At 37.2% G+C, this 20,859-nt stretch overlaps 1 protein-coding gene across 8 annotated transcripts in view; it reads right to left on the reverse strand.

The window, feature by feature from the left end:
* The window catches only part of cita (citron rho-interacting serine/threonine kinase a), a 103,075-nt gene extending 85,535 nt beyond the window's left edge, over nucleotides 1-17,540 (reverse strand). For all 8 annotated transcript variants that reach the window (XM_048186694.1, XM_048186693.1, XM_048186690.1 and 5 more), the window contains exons 1-5: nucleotides 17,392-17,540; nucleotides 15,802-15,902; nucleotides 15,580-15,721; nucleotides 15,308-15,483; nucleotides 13,573-13,674 (exon numbers count right to left, since the gene is read on the reverse strand). In XM_048186694.1, coding sequence (XP_048042651.1) covers nucleotides 13,573-13,674; nucleotides 15,308-15,483; nucleotides 15,580-15,721; nucleotides 15,802-15,900 — 519 coding nt within the window. In that variant the 5' untranslated portion in view covers nucleotides 15,901-15,902; nucleotides 17,392-17,540. The remainder of the gene's footprint in view (nucleotides 1-13,572; nucleotides 13,675-15,307; nucleotides 15,484-15,579; nucleotides 15,722-15,801; nucleotides 15,903-17,391) is intronic.
* Nucleotides 17,541-20,859: the final 3,319 nt, after the last annotated feature.

A 20,859-nucleotide genomic window follows, 5' to 3' on the forward strand; every position in this document is an offset into this window, starting at 1 on the left:
AGAGAGAATATCTTTACACAAACGGACTGAAAGACAGATAGATATCACCCTTTCTTTAACATGTATAACAATCTAACATACTGCTGATCAGCGATATTAAAGGGATTAAAGGGATATTATGTCACATGACACGCATAGATAACGATGACACATTTTGCCCTGTGTTGGAGCAAAAGTGGGTAACTTCTGTCCACCTCGTTAATAAGCAAGGACTAAAATAATGCAATTTAATTTGAATTAATATCGATTCTGGAATAAAAAAAAATAAATAAATAAATAAAAATCAATTTTAAAATCGTAAAAAATAAAATTAAAAAAAAATTAAAAAAAGTTAAGTGAACCGTTTTTTTTCTCCCAGCCCTAATATTTTTTTTTAAATGTCATATTTCAGACAGACAAACAGACAGACAGACAGACAGACGGAACGGCAGACAGACAGACAGATGGAACGGCAGACAGACAGACGGAACGGCAGACAGACAGACAGATGGAACGGCAGACAGACAGACGGAACGGCAGACAGACAGACAGATGGAACGGCAGACAGACAGAAGGAACGGCAGACAGACAGATGGAACGACAGACCGATGGAACGACAGACAGACAGACAGACGGAACGGCAGACAGACAGACAGACGGAACGGCAGACAGACAGACAGATGGAACGGCAGACAGACAGACGGAACGACAGACAGACGGAACGGCAGACAGACAGACGGAACGGCAGACAGACAGACAGACGTAACGACAGACAGACAGACGGAACGACAGACAGACGGAACGACAGACAGACAGATAGATGGAACGACAGAGACAGAACGACAGACAGACAGACGGAACGACAGAGACAGATAGATGGAACGACAGACAGACGGAACGACAGACAGACAGATAGATGGAACGGCAGACAGACAGACAGATGGAACGGCAGACAGACAGACGGAACGACAGACAGACAGACAGACAGACGGAACGGCAGACAGACAAACGGAACGGCAGACAGACAAACGGAACGGCAGACAGACAGACAGACGGAACGACAGACAGACAGACGGAACGACAGACAGACAGACAGACGGAACGACAGACAGACAGATAGATGGAACGACAGAGACAGAACGACAGACAGACAGACGGAACGACAGAGACAGATAGATGGAACGACAGACAGACGGAACGACAGACAGACAGATAGATGGAACGACAGAGACAGAACGACAGACAGACAGACGGAACGACAGAGACAGATAGATGGAACGACAGACAGACAGACAGAACAACAACAGACAAATAGATGGAATGACAAAACAGAGACAGATAGACAGACGGAAAGAACGACAGACAAATAGATGGAACATAGACAGATAGATAGATGTAACGACAGACAGAACAACAGACAAATAGTTGGAACAGACAGACGGAACAACAGACATAACGGCAGACAAATAGATGGACAGACAGATACAGTGGGTACGGAAAGTATTCAGACCCCCTTAAATTTTTCACTCTTTGTTATATTGCAGCCATTTGCTAAAATCATTTAAGTTCATTTTTTCCTCATTAATGTACACACAGCACCCCATATTGACAGAAAAACACAGAATTGTTGACATTTTTGCAGATTTATTAAAAAAGAAAAACTGAAATATCACATGGTCCTAAGTATTCAGACCCTTTGCTCAGTATTTAGTAGAAGCACCCTTTTGATCTAATACAGCCATGAGTCTTTTTGGGAAAGATGCAACAAGTTTTCCACACCTGGATTTGGGGATCCTCTGCCATTCCTCCTTGCAGATCCTCTCCAGTTCTGTCAGGTTGGATGGTAAACGTTGGTGGACAGCCATTTTTAGGTCTCTCCAGAGATGCTCAATTGGGTTTAAGTCAGGGCTCTGGCTGGGCCATTCAAGAACAGTCACGGAGTTGTTGTGAAGCCACTCCTTCGTTATTTTAGCTGTGTGCTTAGGGTCATTGTCTTGTTGGAAGGTAAACCTTCAGCCCAGTCTGAGGTCCTGAGCACTCTGGAGAAGGTTTTCGTCCAGGATATCCCTGTACTTGGCCGCATTCATCTTTCCCTCGATTGCAACCAGTCGTCCTGTCCCTGCAGCTGAAAAACACCCCCACAGCATGATGCTGCCACCACCATGCTTCACTGTTGGGACTGTATTGGACAGGTGATGAGCAGTGCCTGGTTTTCTCCACACATACCGCTTAGAATTAAGGCCAAAAAGTTCTATCTTGGTCTCATCAGACCAGAGAATCTTATTTCTCACCATCTTGGCAAACTCCATGCGGGCTTTCATGTGTCTTGCACTGAGGAGAGGCTTCCGTCGGGCCACTCTGCCATAAAGCCCCGACTGGTGGAGGGCTGCAGTGATGGTTGACTTTCTACAACTTTCTCCCATCTCCCGACTGCATCTCTGGAGATCGGCCACTGTGATCTTTGGGTTCTTCTTTACCTCTCTCACCAAGACTCTTCTCCCCTGATAGCTCAGTTTGGCTGGACGGCCAGCTCTAGGAAGGGTTCTGGTCGTCCCAAACGTCTTCCATTTAAGGATTATGGAGGCCACTGTGCTCTTAGGAACATTAAGTGCAGCAGAAATGTTTTTTTGTAACCTTGGCCAGATCTGTGCCTTGCCACAATTCTGTCTCTGAGCTCTTCAGGCAGTTCCTTTGACCTCATGATTCTCATTTGCTCTGACATGCACTGTGAGCTGTAAGGTCTTATATAGACAGGTGTGTGGCTTTCCTAATCAAGTCCGAATCAGTATAATCAAACACAGCTGGACTCAAATGAAGGTGTAGAACCATCTCAAGGATGATCAGAAGAAATGGACAGCACCTGAGTTAAATATATGAGTGTCACAGCAAAGGGTCTGAATACTTAGGACCATGTGATATTTCAGCTTTTCTTTTTTAATAAATCTGCAAAAATGTCAACAATTCTGTGTTTTTCTGTCAATATGGGGTGCTGTGTGTACATTAATGAGGAAAAAAAATGAACTTAAATGATTTTAGCAAATGGCTGCAATAAAATGGACTTTTCTTGGTCTACACACACACACACACACACGATCATTGGAAAAGCACAACAATGTCTATTTTTTGAGAAGATTAAAGAAACCAAGATTGCCTCAGAAACTTCTTGTTAACTTTCACCAGTGTGCAGTGGAGAGTGTACTAACATATTGCATCACACTTGGTACGGTAATTGTACAAGAGAGGAACAGAGGACTCTGCAACGATGCACAAAAATGTCACAATATCACTGGCACACAGTTACCATCAGTTGAAGACATTTATTTGTCTAGATGTCAGAGAAGAACCTCCAAAATTAGAGATTCCTCTCACCCTGCACACTACCTCTTTGATCTCTTCCCTTCGGGTACAGATTTACTCTCGCACCAAAAGACTGAAAAATTGCTTTTTTGCTAGAGCTATACAACTATTGAACACTTCCTGACTGGTTCCTCAATATAAATGTATATAAATTATATTTGTAATTTCACTACACACTTTAAACAGTTTAATATATACTTTTAATCTATATTGACATTTTTATATTTGTTGAGTTGGTCTATAATTTGTTGCCTTTTTTCATTTTTAATGTTGTTGTTTTACGTGCATGTTTGAGAATGTGGGATACCAACAAATTTTGTTGTTTTGCACAGCAGTACAATGATAGACAGACAGATATCACCTTTTCTTTAACATGTATAGCATAATCTAACATACTGCTGATCACATTGATATCATATAAACATCAAATGGCTTGTTCAACACAAGCTCTCTTCCATCAAACCACACTGCAAACACACACTCAGCATCATCATCATCACGAGTCCCTCGATTACATTCTTCATCAGACAGAAGCTAGAAACGACCCTCCAGACCGTTACTGAAGCCCAAACGGGCTCCTCACACCTCTGTCCGAGAGAGGCGCTCTGGGGCAAACACACACCACATATAAACACACACGTGCACATGCACACGCCCACACAAACACACACAAGAGAGCATGAATGGAAAGCAAAGCCGGCGGGACACGAGCGGCAAGCGCGGAATTCTAGCCCACGTATCCTAGCAACAAGCTAGCGAGGGTCTTTTCAGCACATCGCTCGGGTAAAGACAGATTACTCGTTTTTTTTCCCCCCTCTTCTGCCGGAGGCGTTTGGAACGAAGGAGGTGGCAGAAATAGAAAATCGTCTCTTTAGTCACTTTGTGCTTTCTACATTTGCCCTCATGAGAAGCTGGAAAACCTCCAGCAATCCCCAAAGATACTGCGTGGGGCGGCAACTAATCACTTTCTGTGCACCAATGCAATATTGTATACTACACAAACACAAACACACACATTTATAACACACCCTTCCTGTAACACTGATGCCAAACATGCAATGTTGGGATAAGCGTGATTTTTTTTAGGGATTCCCTGACCATAAGGCACTGGAATTTGGTGCAGATGCTGATATTTAAACGAAAAGTAAGATGAAAATATAGCTGCGAGCAGCGATGGCGGGCCCAAGCCCGGTGGCACCGCCACCCCGGTGGCTTCAGGGCAACTGTGCACAGCGGGCAATAGGCATTTAAAACGGTTAAACATCAAAGGACTATGTCAAATTCACTCCACATTTACTGCACTACAAGGTGCCGCTATAGAGCCCCTCCTCCCTGCCCATTTTCAAAGGATTACATGTGCCAAGTTTTAACATTATTCTGATGAATTTTGAAGCAAATCAGGTAAAAATAAGAGGGTGATCTCAATGTATGCTGAAAGTGACACATTTTCTGCTTCCAGTTGGTGGCGCTATGACTTTGAATCACAATAGTCACATCCATGTGATCAGCCTTGTACAACGAAGACTAAGCCGAAGTTTCATCAAAATCAATTAATGTATGCAGAAGTTATAACACTTTGTTTCCCTCTTCTTGCCATAAATTCATTGCCTCGCCACGGCCAAACCGTTTGAGATATCCAAAATCCGTTTGCAATTAAACAACTTCAATGTGTTAGCAACAAGTTAAAAAAAGTTTGGTGTAAATTGGATAAACCCTGTAGGAGTAGTAGTATAAAATTCTTAGCCTGTTTTTAAAAAAAATTAACATTCAAACCAAAATAGCCGACTTCCTGTTGGTCGGAGCTAATGAATGTAAATTAGAAAATTGTCCGGCTTGATGAGAACAATATAAATGTGTGGTATAAAATCAAGTGAAATTTACTTAAATAGTGATTTTTAATAAATTTGAATTATATCAATAAATAATTCATTTAAAGACATGCGTTGTACATAATGTTTGCAAACACAGCACATGACTTTCTATAACACCAATGTTCGAGAAAACACACACTCTCCTTTGTAAAAACAAAACAAAGATTTAAGTCTTGTATGTTGTAACTCAAATGACATTTGAAAAGTAGTCCTGTCCAAATAGTGATATAATGTCATGGTTCAATTTCAAATGAGTGTGAAGTTATCATTTGCAGTTCAATATTTCTATAAGTTCATCAAAAAATGTGTAAACACACACACATACACACACAGGTTTGTACTTCTGTCTTGGTGAGGACATTGCATAGACTTCCATTGATTTTAAATCGGGTCAATGATATTTTCTATCACATAACCCAATCCCTACTCCTAAACCCATCACAGAAAAATGTAACCATCACTAGATTTAAATAAAATATATTTCGGCTGATTTATAAGCCTTTTAAAATAGTGAGGACCAGTCAAATGTCCTCACTAGTGGGTTGTGAAAGTATTCCACAAAATAAGTGAGGACATTTGGTCCTCACAAGTAGAGTCAAAACAAGTACAGAGAGAGACACAGACAGAGACCCTCACACACACACACACACACACACACACACACACACACACACACACACACACACACACCCTCACACACACACACACACACCCTCACACACACACACACACAAGAGTCAGACTGAGGGAGTGAGGAGGGAGTGAGGGGTGAGGGGGAGGTGGAGGGGGGTACCACAGAGAGGGAGAGAGAGGATGAAAAAATTCACATTCAAACCAAAATATCGGACTTCCTGTTGGTCAGAGCTAATGACTTTAAATTAGAAAGTTGTCCAGCTTAATGAGATCAATGTGTGTACCGAGTTTGGTGACTGTAGGTTAAACTAACCCCCCACTTTTTTCAAAAGGTGGCGCTATAGAGGCCCTCCTTCCTGCCCGTTTTTGAGGCTTTGCCCATGTCTACTGGATGACAATCCTGACATATCAGTCGAGTTTCATGCAATTTGATGCATGCTAAGTGTCTCAAACACATCCAAAACAAATATTGAAGTTTAATCTGTTGCTATGGCAACAGTGTTTGAAAAATAATAAAAATCTTTTTACAGGTCTTCATTCGTTATGCCTTCACATTATTCTAATGAAGTTTGAAGCAAATTTGGTAAAAAATAGAGGGTGATCTTAAAGCATTTTGAAAATAACACACTTCCTGCTGCCAGTTGATGGCGCTATAACTTTGACTCACAACAGTCACATACATGTGATCGGCTTCCTTCAATGAGCACACAGCTGAAGTTTCATAAACATCAATCAATGTATGCAGAGGTTATAGCACATTTCCTATTTCCCTTTTCTCACCATAAATTCGTTGCCTTGCGACGACCAAACCGTTTGAGATATCAAAAATCTGCTCGCAATTTTTAATCCTCAATGTCTTGACTTCATGCTGACCGAGTTTGGTGGTGATCGGATTAATCGCCTAGGAGGAGTATATCAAATTCCAGAGCATGCGTTTTTCAAACAACCCATAATAGCTGACTTCCTGTTGAGCCAGCGTATAACTTAGAGCATGAAAGTTGTTCGGCCCGATGAGGTCTATATGATTACAGAGTTTCATACAAATACATGCAAGCGTATTTGATATATGGACCAAGTTTTCGGACACCATTCAAGGGGGCGCTGTCGAGCCCCCCTGCCACGCCCGGGTCCCATCCTTTGTGGCGTCCTAATGGCCACAGATTCCAATGTGTGTGCCAATTTTCAAGAGTTTTTGAGCACGTTAAGGCCCCCAAAAAGCCCCGGATGACGGAAAAAAAAAATTCTCCTTAGAAAAACAAAAGGGCCCTTCGCCATTACATTGGCTTGGGCCCTAATTATGATGCTTGTAATGTAAATAACTGAGATCTTTATAGCAGTATAACAGACTACTTATATAAAATGCATATAAATATCAATACCTGCCAATAATATGTCTTAAGTTGATATTAAATGCTTAGTTTTATGATCAAAACTCTGTAGGATGGAAGCTTGTTTCTGCCATGAAATAAAAAATAAAAAAGGTAACTGACTTCTCAAAATTCTGACTTTTTTCTCAGAATTGCGAGTTAAAGTCAGAAATGCGTGATATAGTCGCAATTCGAATTGTCGCAACTTCGAATTGCATGATATAAAGTCAGAATTGCAAGTTATAAAGTCAGAAATAAGAGATATAAAGTCAGAATTGTGAGATATAAAGTCAGAATTGCGAGTTAAAGTCAGAAATGCAAGTTATAAAGTCAGAAATGCGTGATATAAAGTCAAGTCACCTGATGATGACAGGATGATTATTTTTGGAAGAACTTTCCCTCAAAGTTAAGTAAACTCTTCGTTATAATGCAATGTGTAATATCACTAAGAGTTTAATTTATAATATGATTCGCAGACTACTCTAATGGTTTTGTTAGGCGTTTATTAATCTTAGCTACATGCCAAAACATTGAGACAACGTTTGATAGATGAAGGGCTAAAACCAGAATATTTTTTCTAAACAACAAAAGCTGGATTCTTACACTCCTGAAGGGTCACCAAGAAAATGCTGATCTCCTCTTCATTATGGATATATTTTGGTCAGATATGCACCATTGGTCACATCAAAGGCTCTTTGGCTAATTGTGAATGCAAGTGTCTTTACGCAGTAAAGGATTGTGGGATTGGATGCTGAGGGTTCACTCTGCTGGTCTTGAGCAGAATCACAAGACACGTAAATGAATGGTCCGTCTGAAAAGAGCAATAATTCACTGAGATGAGAACACAATGTTCTCTTCAGAGGAGATGTGAGTCTGTCTTTCCACACAAGAGATTTAAATTAATGATTTTGAGAGCATTAGTGTCTTTACATCTTTCATGTCTTTCTCTATCAACGTCTAAACGACCGTTCACACTGACAGCATTTTGCAGACTGATTTTCAAAGAGTTGGTGATTTGGCAATGTTGAGCAACAACCAAAGGATGCAACACAATATAGCGCTAAAAGCACTCTGTGTAAATCTGTGGCCTGTTTTAAGTTGTAGACATGAGGAACATGTATTCATTTCAGCACCCAGTCTCCTACTGTATTTTCTGCTGTAAACCGTAAATGCAAATGCACTGTAATACTATAAAAATTTATAAAGTCAGAATTGCGAGATATAAAGTCAGAATTGCATCATATAAAGTCAGAATTGTGAGATATAAAGTCAGAATTGCGAATTATAAAGTCAGAATTGCATCATATAAAGTCAGAATTGTGAGATATAAAGTCAGAATTGCGAGTTATAAAGTCAGAATTGCGAGATATAAAGTCAGAATTGCATCATATAAAGTCAGAATTGCGAATTATAAAGTCAGAATTGCATCATATAAAAGTCAGAATTGCGAGATATAAAGTCAGAATTGCGAGATATAAAGTCAGAATTGCGAATTATAAAGTCAGAATTGCATCATATAAAGTCAGAATTGCGAGATATAAAGTCAGAATTGCGAGATATAAAGTCAGAATTGCGAATTATAAAGTCAGAATTGCATCATATAAAGTCAGAATTGCATCATATAAAGTCAGAATTGCATCATATAAAGTCAGAATTGCGAGATATAAAGTCAGAATTGCGAATTATAAAGTCAGAATTGCATCATATAAAGTCAGAATTGCATCATATAAAGTCAGAATTGCGAGATATAAAGTCAGAATTGCGAATTATAAAGTCAGAATTGCGAATTATAAAGTCAGAATTGCATCACAAAGTCAGAATTGCGAAATATAAAGTCAGAATTGCATCATATAAAGTCAGAATTGCGAGTTATAAAGTCAGAATTGCATCATTTAAAGTCAGAATTGCATCATTTAAAGACAGAATTGCATCACATAAAGTCAGAATTGCGAAATATAAAGTCAGAATTGCATCATATAAAGTCAGAATTGCGAGTTATAAAGTCAGAATTGCATCATTTAAAGTCGGAATTGCAAGTTATAAAGTCAGAATTGCATCATATAAAAGTCAGAATTGTGAGATATAAAGTCAGAATTGCGAGTTATAAAGTCAGAATTGCGAGATATAAAGTCAGAACTGCATCATATAAAGTCAGAATTGCGAATTATAAAGTCAGAATTGCGAGTTATAAAGTCAGAACTGCATCATATAAAGTCAGAATTGCGAATTATAAAGTCAGAATTGCATCATATAAAAGTCAGAATTGCGAGATATAAAGTCAGAATTGCGAGATATAAAGTCAGAATTGCGAGATACAAAGTCAGAATTGCGAGATATAAAGTCAGAATTGCGAATTATAAAGTCAGAATTGCATCATATAAAGTCAGAATTGCGAGATATAAAGTCAGAATTGCGAATTATAAAGTCAGAATTGCATCATATAAAGTCAGAATTGCATCATATAAAGTCAGAATTGCATCATATAAAGTCAGAATTGCGAGATATAAAGTCAGAATTGCGAATTATAAAGTCAGAATTGCATCATATAAAGTCAGAATTGCATCATATAAAGTCAGAATTGCGAGATATAAAGTCAGAATTGCGAATTATAAAGTCAGAATTGCGAATTATAAAGTCAGAATTGCGAATTATAAAGTCAGAATTGCATCACAAAGTCAGAATTGCGAAATATAAAGTCAGAATTGCATCATATAAAGTCAGAATTGCGAGTTATAAAGTCAGAATTGCATCATTTAAAGTCAGAATTGCATCATTTAAAGACAGAATTGCATCACATAAAGTCAGAATTGCGAAATATAAAGTCAGAATTGCATCATATAAAGTCAGAATTGCGAGTTATAAAGTCAGAATTGCATCATTTAAAGTCGGAATTGCAAGTTATAAAGTCAGAATTGCATCATATAAAGTCAGAATTGCGAGTTATAAAGTCAGAATTGCGAGTTATAAAGTCAGAATTTCGAGTTATAAAGTCAGAATTGCATCATAAAGTCAGAATTGCATCATATAGTCAGAATTGCATCATATAAAGTCAGAATTGCGAGTTATAAAGTCAGAATTTCGAGTTATAAAGTCAGAATTGCATCATAAAGTCAGAATTGCATCATATAGTCAGAATTGCATCATATAAAGTCAGAATTGCGAGTTATAAAGTCAGAATTTCGAGTTATAAAGTCAGAATTGCATCATATAGTCAGAATTGCATCATATAAAGTCAGAATTTCGAGTTATAAAGTCAGAATTTCGAGTTATAAAGTCAGAATTGCATCATATAGTCAGAATTGCATCATATAGTCAGAATTGCATCATATAGTCAGAATTGCATCATATAAAGTCAGAATTGCATCATATAAAGTCAGAATTGCGAGTTATAAAGTCAGAATTTCGAGTTATAAAGTCAGAATTGCATCATATAGTCAGAATTGCATCATATAGTCAGAATTGCATCATATAAAGTCAGAATTTCGAGTTATAAAGACTGCAATGCTCGTAAACATAATGAAAGTATTATCAGCCCTTTTAAATATTCTTTCGCATTTCTCCTTTGTGCTTGGGAGTTTGGTGTCATTTTCTCCGTGCTCATATATTAATATTCATTATTCTGTATAATGAGCAAACGACACATAGTTTAACAGAGAAAGAATAAAGACATAGTTTAATTTGAAAAAATTTAAAAATTTAAAAAAAAAAAAAAAAAAAGTCTTTTGTTCATCAGAATAATCATGTCATAGTGTTCAGATACACTGTATCAATGTCCAGTTTGCACATATATTTCATTTGAAGAAGACTTGATGAACTATGTGTGCCTACACCGTGCTGGTTTATGTTTGGTGCAGGAGAATATGTAAAATATGTCTATAAAAACTTTAAACACGGATACTTTATTCTGTATATGAGCTAGGATCCATATGGCTAGTGTTATTAAACACAACGCGAAGCTCCGCGCTGAAACCGTTCATATGCGCGCTCCGCATGTATATCATAATAACAATTGTATTTTCGATGTGTTCGTATTCAAACTTCAGTTCTGACCGCATCGTGGGCAAAATACAAACAACACTCATGTGCTGCTGTGCTGGGGGAAACATACGGTCTCATGCGAACATATTTTCCATTTGTGCTGGTAGATTACAGCAAAACAATCCACATACACACAAACCTCTGCTCTGGTCGCGTCACAGAAAAACGCATTTTTGTGTTGTAGCACTGAGGAAACGAGCACCAACGATATGTCTATGACAAGGGACGATAATCGAGGGACGATATGACAAGAGACCGAGGCGAGAGAAGTGACACTTCCTCATGCATAATACCGCAATTATAATCTTATGCATACTACAGCGCAGTGATTGGACTGAATGAGCTTTAAGTCATAAATAAATGCAGAAACTGCTGACGTCAGCATGCTCGACCAGCCCATACTGGAGCCAACCAGCACTCCGGATCCTGCCGGTGGTACACGATGACGTCAGATTTTGTGACATTGCTTCGACTTTGCTTTTCAAACCGGAAGACAGAAATCGCTCAGAAAAATGCAAAAATAACTAATTTCAAATTATAAATAAAATTAATGATTAATTACTTTTAGTGTTTTCAATGATGTGCAGCCTATACATATCTGTTCACAGCTCAAAAAATGTGTTCTGGGGTTTCATGACCCTTTAAAGGGGACATATCATGAAAATTTAATGCCATGGTAAAACATGCAACAAAGGGGTGACATCAATTTATCCACTAACCATTCAGAAACGTCCAGTTTCATTCTAAAAGTTGTAACTTCTTCCTGAGTCTCTCCATCAGTGTCGACTCCGGTTTGAACAATGTAAGGCTGAAAACTTTCGTCATTTTGGCTGCGTGAGATTGTCCTATTTTGTTGTTGTTTAGCTGTTAAAGCTCCGCCCTCTTCTGGAAAGTGGAGCTCATTTGCATTTAAAGGGACACACACAAAAACGGCGTGTTTTTGCTCACACCCAAATAGGGGCAAATTTGACAAGCTATAATAAATGATCTGTGGGGGATTTTGAGCTGAAACTTCACAGACACATTCTGGAGACACCAGAGACTGATATTACATCTTGTGAAAAGGGGCGTTATAGGTCTCTTTTAAACAATCTACCATTGTTCTTCTATAGTGTCACACTGGACTGACCGACAGCTTCAATGATTATAAAAGAAGTGCTCTTTACTTTCTATGTAATTCAGTCACAATTTGAAGAAAAGGGGCAATGCTGTGGTGGCACCAGTGTGACCTCTAACAAAATTTAGTTGCACTGGCAGGAAAATATGACGCACGTCTCTCTCTACAGGAAAAATACTAAAACTCTGAATCTAAACTCATCTTCAGGTCAATCTGAAGCTTCTACAGATGAAAAACACAGAGGACAGGAACACTGTATCGTCACCTGCTATGATCACAAACATCCATTAGAAAGACAGACGAAGTGCGTATTCATGCCCCACCGCTGGTGAAAAGGAGTTTTAGTGAAATAATGGAGCCACATCATGCTTTTCTATCCACTTAAAGGTGAAGCATGTCATTTTTGAATGTTAAAACACTTATTTCATCCTAGTTTGATGTGCAGAGTACCACATGACCAGTTAAGAGCTTAGACATATGTATTCGTTTACAATCACAATGAGACATGTGCCATTCAAACTTTGTTTCAAACTTTGTTTCATCAACACAAGAAAGAAAACTGCACTTGTTAAGCAGTATTTAAACAGCCTGACATGTTAACTTCTCACATTCAGGACAAACGTACACTATTAAGGGTGGACCATCAAGTTTTCTTTGAGAATAGGGAAGTCCACACCACATAGACACAGAAACGATATTGTTGGAATCACTTTCAGAGTGATTTTTTTCCCAGCTGATGATGATAAAAACAATGACAGCCAATCAGAATCCACTATATTATGGCATTTTTATGTATTTAGGCTCTACTAGAACAGGTTTTCATGCTTGAATGTTATTTTTGACATTGTTGCAGCTCCTCTCTTCCCAGTCTGTTAGTAACGCTCTGTTCAGTTCCTGTCTCTATGAAGCCCCTCCTTCTGAAAAGCACAGTGTGCTCTGATTGGTCGGCTGGACCAGTGTGTTGTGATTGGTCAAGCGCTTCGAGTGTGTTCGGGAAATGCCACGCCCCTTACCATAACCACATGTGCTTATAATAAACAGAACAGTATTGTGTGTTGGTGTGGATTGAATGCTAATATAGTTATTTTCATAGTTATCGTTCTTGTTGTGAATGGGCCTTTAGTTGAGTCAGATCACATGATACCAGACTGACATGTGAAATCATTACTCCAGCAGCCTAAAGTGACTCCAGGTTAAAGTGAACACTCACCAGATAGACGTGGTCCTGGTCCTGGAAAGCGTGTTGAAGCTGAGGGATCCAGGGACTGGAGTTCAAGGCCAGGATGGTTCTCTCCTCCTCAAAGAACGCCACCTTCACAAGACAGAAGAATTTAGTTTCATGAGATCCTGCGACACATGCAAACAGATACTGTGTCATTTAGTTGATGCTTTCAAGCATGCATTTCGGTGCCAACCAACGCAGTCCATTTATCGAATCATGTTGCAGACAAACACGACAAGCACTAAAAGAAAAGTGAAACTTTCTTGGGTAAATCTTTCGCCCTGATGTGAAATTCCCAATTGCATGGATTTCTATTGAAATGACTGGATTTTGCTGGTGAACAACAGTAAGTGAGTGGCTCTCACAGAGAGTCTCAAGACCCAGTTATGACATTTTGCTTTAAAATTACAAGGTTCAAAAAAATGCACAGATATGCATTTAGAAAAAAAGGTGAATTTTAATTTCATGCCAACTTTAATGTTTAATACAGAGCTGTGATGAGCAGGATTTTGCACCAATGATGTTTCACTATTGGCCGAGAGTAGAAGTAGTGACAGAAGAAACTAAACTAACTCTTCCAGAATAACATGCAACACTAGGGCCCTATGAAATCCATTTATTTTTTCCATTTTAATTTTTTTGGACTCCATTTTAACGATTAAATAAAATGTTAGCAATCAAAAAACATGTCTAATTAACTGAAATCATGAAACTTATACAATTTAACAACAATTTATTAAAGGTTCAACAAAAACTACATTTTTTAGGGCCCTATGAAATGCGTTTTATTTACTTTTTTCTCGAATTTCATTTTATTTTGACCAAATTCTGTGTTTTCTGTGCTAAGTTGTCTAGATTCCATTTGAATTGTTTAATTAAATTTTAATAATCAAGAAAAATGTCTAATTAATTGAATTCATAAAAACAACAAAAACATTTTTTTTAAGATTAATTTCCATGAAATGTTTTTTTTTTTTTTTTTTTCCCCCCCAAGAAATTTTGTGTTGTGTATTTTAATTTTTCTGGCAATCAAATGAAGGCATAAAACATTAATTTAATTTATCTTTTGATCATATGAAATTAAACTTTTTTCCCCCAAAGTGCTGCACAATAGAGCTTTACTGTTAAAAAAAAACATGGAAGAAAAATGGATTATTCCTTAAAAAAAAAAAGCTTTAATAATAATTTTTATTATTATTATTATTATTATTAGTGTGAGTATTATTATTACAGATGTAGCTAAATTCTACTGTACAACAGTAACATATTTTTCTGTCAATTTCTTCAAGTTAAACAGAACTTTTATTTTGACGTGAAGACCTTTGAGTTTCTCTGTGTTTATGATATGATGGCGATAGTTTGAAACAGTAAAATGCTCATGAAGTGACTCTCAGAGCGACTCTGGAGATGAAGTTCATGTGTTTATGTCCTCATATAGTAAGACGGCAGAGGCTGAAAAACATGTGCTTCAGTGTGTGTGTGGGAAATGAAACCATTCACACACACAGAGACACGCAGAACATGCAGGATTCATGTTTAAATAGACTTTTCGTGGTTTAATATTCACAGACACTAATCTATATCGCAATTTGATTTTTATTTATGAATCAAAAATTTGACAAATTTGAGTTTTTAATGACTGGATTCCGTGATTCTGCATCGTGGAAATTATAAACGCAAAGTTTTCACCACAGGACACAGTATAACGCTTCACGTGACTCACCTGGTCCTGAGAACGCAGGCTGGTTTTCTCCATGATCTTCATGGCGTACACGTCTCCCGTCGCTCTCTCCTTCACCACCTGCACCTCAGAGAAGCGTCCCCTTCCCACGATCCCCCTCACCTCAAAATCCCTCTTACCAGGGAGCAGTTCCTGAACTTCAGCCACCACTTCAGAATCTGAAACACACAAACCACCACCATCACAACACCACCAAAACAAGAACTAAATGGCTATTTGATTGATTTCATATTGACAACGCGACAGGCACTTGCATTTATTGACAAAGTTGGCCACATGTTTGATCTTCATGAGCTCCGGGGTGGCGCACTCTTGATAGAGCAGCAGCAAAGCATCGATCAGTCCTTCTCTGGTCACTCCGTTCGCTCCTGCAGAGCCCGACACACTGCACTTCCCCTGAAAACACACAAACATCCACACTAAGTTTTTGTTTAGTGTTGTAAAAGGCTCTGTAAACTCGAGAGGAGAGCGCTCACCTGCAGCAGCTGATTGAGTCGAGCGCAGCGGCTTGTGATGGAGTCGCCCGCCGCCAGATCTTTAACACTGCCGTGACCTCCATACTTGAACTTCAACATCACTGCAGGACAAACATGATCAAGACATTCAGTGTCTGATGTCACACATAAAGGCTGTGTTCCAATCCTAGTGTGCTGCCTACATAGACAGCAGTTATGATGCCTGGAAATGCTGTCCAAGTAGGGAGCTCACTAGGATTTGAGACGCATGCAAACTGTATTAGTGCAGCAGTGATAATAACACCTCTGTGCTGCATCTGAAACACTTAAAAGTTGAATAATGAGTGTAAAAACCACTGCATATCAACACATATCTGAATAAAGTCAAGCAGTGTGACATTTTTATAGATCAAATCACTTCAAGTCTTGTATACATGAAGTTTTATGTACTTTTATTAAAGGGTTAGTTCACCCAAAAATGAAAATAATGTCATTGATTACTCACCCTCATGCCGTTCCACACCCGTAAGAACTTCGTTCATCTTCAGAACACAAATTAAGATATTTTTGATGAAATCCGATGGCTCATTGAGGCCTGACCAATGACATTTCCTCTCTCAAGATCCAATAATTTACTAAAAACATATTTAAATCAGTTCATGTGAGTACAGTGGTTCAATATTAATATTATAAAGCCACGAGAATATTTTTGGTGCGCCAAAAAAACAAAATAACGACTTATATAGTGATGGCCGATTTCAAAACACTGCTTCAGGAAGCTTCGGAGCGTTATGAATCTTTTGTGTCGAATCATGATTCGGATCGCGTGTCAAACTGCTGAAATCACGTGACTTTGGCGCTCCGAACCGCTTATTCAACACGCTGATTCATAACGCTCCGAAGCTTCCTGAAGCAGTTTTGAAAGCGACCATCACTAAATAAGTCGTTATTTTGTTTTTTTGGCGCGCCAAAAATATTCTCATCGCTTTATAATATTAATATTGAACCACTGTACTCACATGAACTGATTTAAATATGTTTTTAGTACATTAATGGATCGTGAGAGAGGAAATTTCATCAAAAATATCTCAATTTGTATTCCGAAGATTATCGAAGGTCTTACGGGTGTGGAACGGCACGAGGGTGAGTAATGACAGAATTTTCATTTTTGGGTGAACTAACCCTTTAACTAAGACGCAAAATGTAATATTTGTCTTTTTAAGAATTAATGTCACACGACAGGAATATTTATACTGAATATTAATCAGATAACCTACACTATTAATTGCAAACTATAAATTTATTTGTAGCGGTGTTCATCAACAATAATTTTCAGGATAATAAACATAACTAGATGGAGCAGATTGTAAACAGAATATAATCACTTGACCATGACAGCAAACTACACGTCATTATACACACATTTTAAATATTTTACGAAAGTAAAATGACATTACGAAGACAAAATGACATTCTGAAATCTTTCAAAATGAGATTAATTGATATTATTCGACATATTTCAGTTTGACACATTTACCGTCGAGTTCATATCGATCGTGTTTAACACACACATTGAGAACCAGTTAGAAAGAAATCTAGAAATATGCTCACCAGATGTTCATGTGAGAATATTTGAAGTAATAAAAGAGATTAATCTCGTTTAGATGAACATCTCTGACTGACTGAAAACCGAAACCGTTTCCTGATGAATTTCAAATTTTGCGCGTTCATCGCGACAGCTCATTGGTCGACGCACCTGAAATGCGTCACGACGTTCGCCTAAGCTCCGCCCACAATCATCATTCCCTGCGACAAATCGTTTTGTTGTTGTTTTTATTGGGTAATATAATCTAGAAATATGAAGAACATACAATATAAACGTGAATTATATTATAATTGTAAACATGTAAAGCTTCATAATCTCACTGTTCAACTGGGAATAGATCATTTTTGCTAAATAAAAATAATCAAAAGTACATTTTAAAACTAATCCAATTTGAGTATCTTGAGATTTTCACAATAGTAGTTAAAAACTTTTTGTATAAAAATGTTAAAAATTGAATTTGCATGTTTGTGTAAAAAAAAACTCTATAATTAGTCTATATACTCTATAAATAATTTTTTTTGTTTTTATTTATTTATTTTTATTGCAATATTAACAAACAGAACAAATTGGTACATGCAAAAAATAAACAATATTTCAAATAAAAAAAAAGAAATTATGGTTCAATAGTAAACAGAAGAAACATGTAAGAAACTAATAATCCTAATAATTAGAGAAGAGAAAAAGAAAAAGAAAAAGAAAAGAGGGCAAATAAATAAAGAAACAAATATATTAAGGAAGAATATTAAACATGGCACAAATTCTGGATGTTTTCATTGCTTTCTTGTTAACAGAAGTTGAAATTGTATTTAATTCTTGTTTGAAAAAGTTTACTTTTCATGCATTTACATTTATGGATATAAAACTTTCCAATAAATAAAAGAAGTTTTATACAAAAACTTCATTAAGTAGATTCTTGTCTTTAACATAAAACCCAAAAGAATGTGTCTATATGATAAAGAAAAATTACAAAAAACATTTTGGACAATCAGAGCATCAATATTATTCCAGAAAGACCAAGTAAAGGGACAGTTTCAGAGGAGGCTTCATAAAAGTACAATATAAATAACTATATTCCACTTTTTCATTCTCATAAATGAAAGGGCAGGTCAAGCACATTGCATTATGGGATGCATTTAGGACTTTAACGCATAAACAGACTGATTTAGCTCTCCTCTATAGACAAATCTCAGTATGAGAAGCAGAACTCCGAGGGTTTGGATGAAGTTTTCATGTTCACACCGTCAGGTTACATTACAACTCGCTGACCTTTGACACAGAACATCTGACAAGCTGCAGAGAACAACATTTCTCTTACTGAGTCTCATTGGCTTGTGAAGATCTGGTTTCCCTGGCGATGCCTGTGAGCACCATGGCAACAGCCTCCCCGAGCTGTGACGGAGAGAGACATGGGAAATTATAGAGACATAAGAGAGAAAATAGAAACGATTCGAGACGAGACTCACGGGTCATTACAACAATCACGACAGGACGGACACGAGGATCGAGAAACCCTCAAATCATCTGCCTGAACTGACGTTAATACACTAATTAATCTCATAATCAGCATTGTGGAGATCAAATATGATCATTTAAAGACACAAAAATCACAATTCTGTCCTTATTCGCTCATTCAAATCTTGCATACTGTTATTTTGGAGCACAAAGAGAGAAATCTTTCACAAAAACACGACTTTTGCATTTCAAACTCACATGCATTTGGATCACACATACTTTTAATTAATACATGCAATGTGATGCATGTCAGAAATGAAAATCATGCTTATTATTGACTATTTGCGTCTATATGGTTGTATTTAAATAATCAGATTAGAAAGGAAATCAGCATAAATCTGTTAAAAAGTATGATCATGATTAAAATACGGCTATATCTGTTGAATATGCAATATTTAATTAATTAAAATGTATGTATGACTGACAAATATGCATCACATGACGTTTATTAGTTTATGTTAAAACGGTGTGATCCAAATGGATTGAAATTTTATATGCAATTCAAATACTTGAATCTTAAATTTAGGCCTACATATTTTTAAAGCGCTCCTGAAGCTTTGAAATCTCACGTGTGTCATGTTTGGTTATGATAAACACAAGATCTGCTGATGCTGTAATGACTAATTATTCATAATCCAAAAATGATTAGTCATCACATCATCAGAAGATCTTGTGTTTTTCATAACCAAACATGACACACGTTCAGATATGCAGAATGAGATGTGAGTTTTGGCAGCGTATAGGGAGGTTTTCCAGTGAATAATGACTTAAATTTAAGTCTGTCCTTTTTATAAAGCATCAAATGACTTTCGAATAAAGCACGAGTCACTGTTATGATGCAGCGGATAGAAAACTCCCTCATCGTACACAGTCTAATGCATCATACGACGACACGTTACTCAACACACACACTGTATATCTTCTATTGCAGCAGGTATTTTTCAGTTTTACTTCTCAAGCTCATGAAGGAGCAGATGGAGACACGACCTCTCGGGTCACGGCACCAGCAGGAACACAAATCAGGACATCTGGAGCTGAAACTATTACACACGTTCATTGAGATGCACAGATCTGATCTTTTGACCTGATATCTGTGTTTACATTAATCCCTGATATAATCCCTCAGGTTTTGAATGGCCGTGGTATTAAAATTATTTACATAATTCACATCAGGTGGAACCATGATTACCCATCAGCAGGGCTGGGTAGGTTACTTTTAAAATGTATTTCACTACAGATGACAAAATACATGTTTTAAAAAGTAATTTGTAACGTATTTCATTAGATTACCCAAGTTTTGTAACTTAATCTAAATACTTTAGAATACTTTGGAATACTAATGTAACACAATTACAAGTTTTTCTCACAATTCTGTCTTTTTTCTCAGAATTGCATGATATAAAGTTGCAATTGCGAGTTATAAAGTCAGAATTCTGAGACATAAACTCACAATTTCCCAGAAAAAAGTCTGAATTGCGAGATTTCTCACAATTGTGCGAAAAAAGTCAGAATTGCAAGTTTTTAATCACACAATAACTTGCATTTATGAGTTTATATCTCCCAATTCTGACTTTATAAAATGCAACTGAGTTTAAATCTTGCAATTCTGAAAAAAAAAGTTCAGAACTGTAAGATGCAAACTCATAATTGCAAGGAAAAAGTCAGAATTGTGAGATAAAAAGTTGCAATTACCATTTTTTACTCACAAACAACTATCGCAAAACATGAAAACAGTCGTGGATTATCAGGTAATGACAGGACCGTTCAGATTCAAGGGTATAGACATTTTTGAATGGGGCAGTTTTTATAAATTCAGTCATTTTGTCTTGTGGAATATATGTAAACATATTTCATGTGAAGTATCTGATTCAGGAAAGTACTAAATAAAAATAACTTCCAATTTTTATGATCCCTCTTATTTGGTTAAAATGATTAAAATGTTGCATATTCTGCAAGATTAA

This window comes from Megalobrama amblycephala, linkage group LG4, assembly GCF_018812025.1.
Source record: "Megalobrama amblycephala isolate DHTTF-2021 linkage group LG4, ASM1881202v1, whole genome shotgun sequence".
Taxonomy (NCBI): domain Eukaryota; kingdom Metazoa; phylum Chordata; class Actinopteri; order Cypriniformes; family Xenocyprididae; genus Megalobrama; species Megalobrama amblycephala.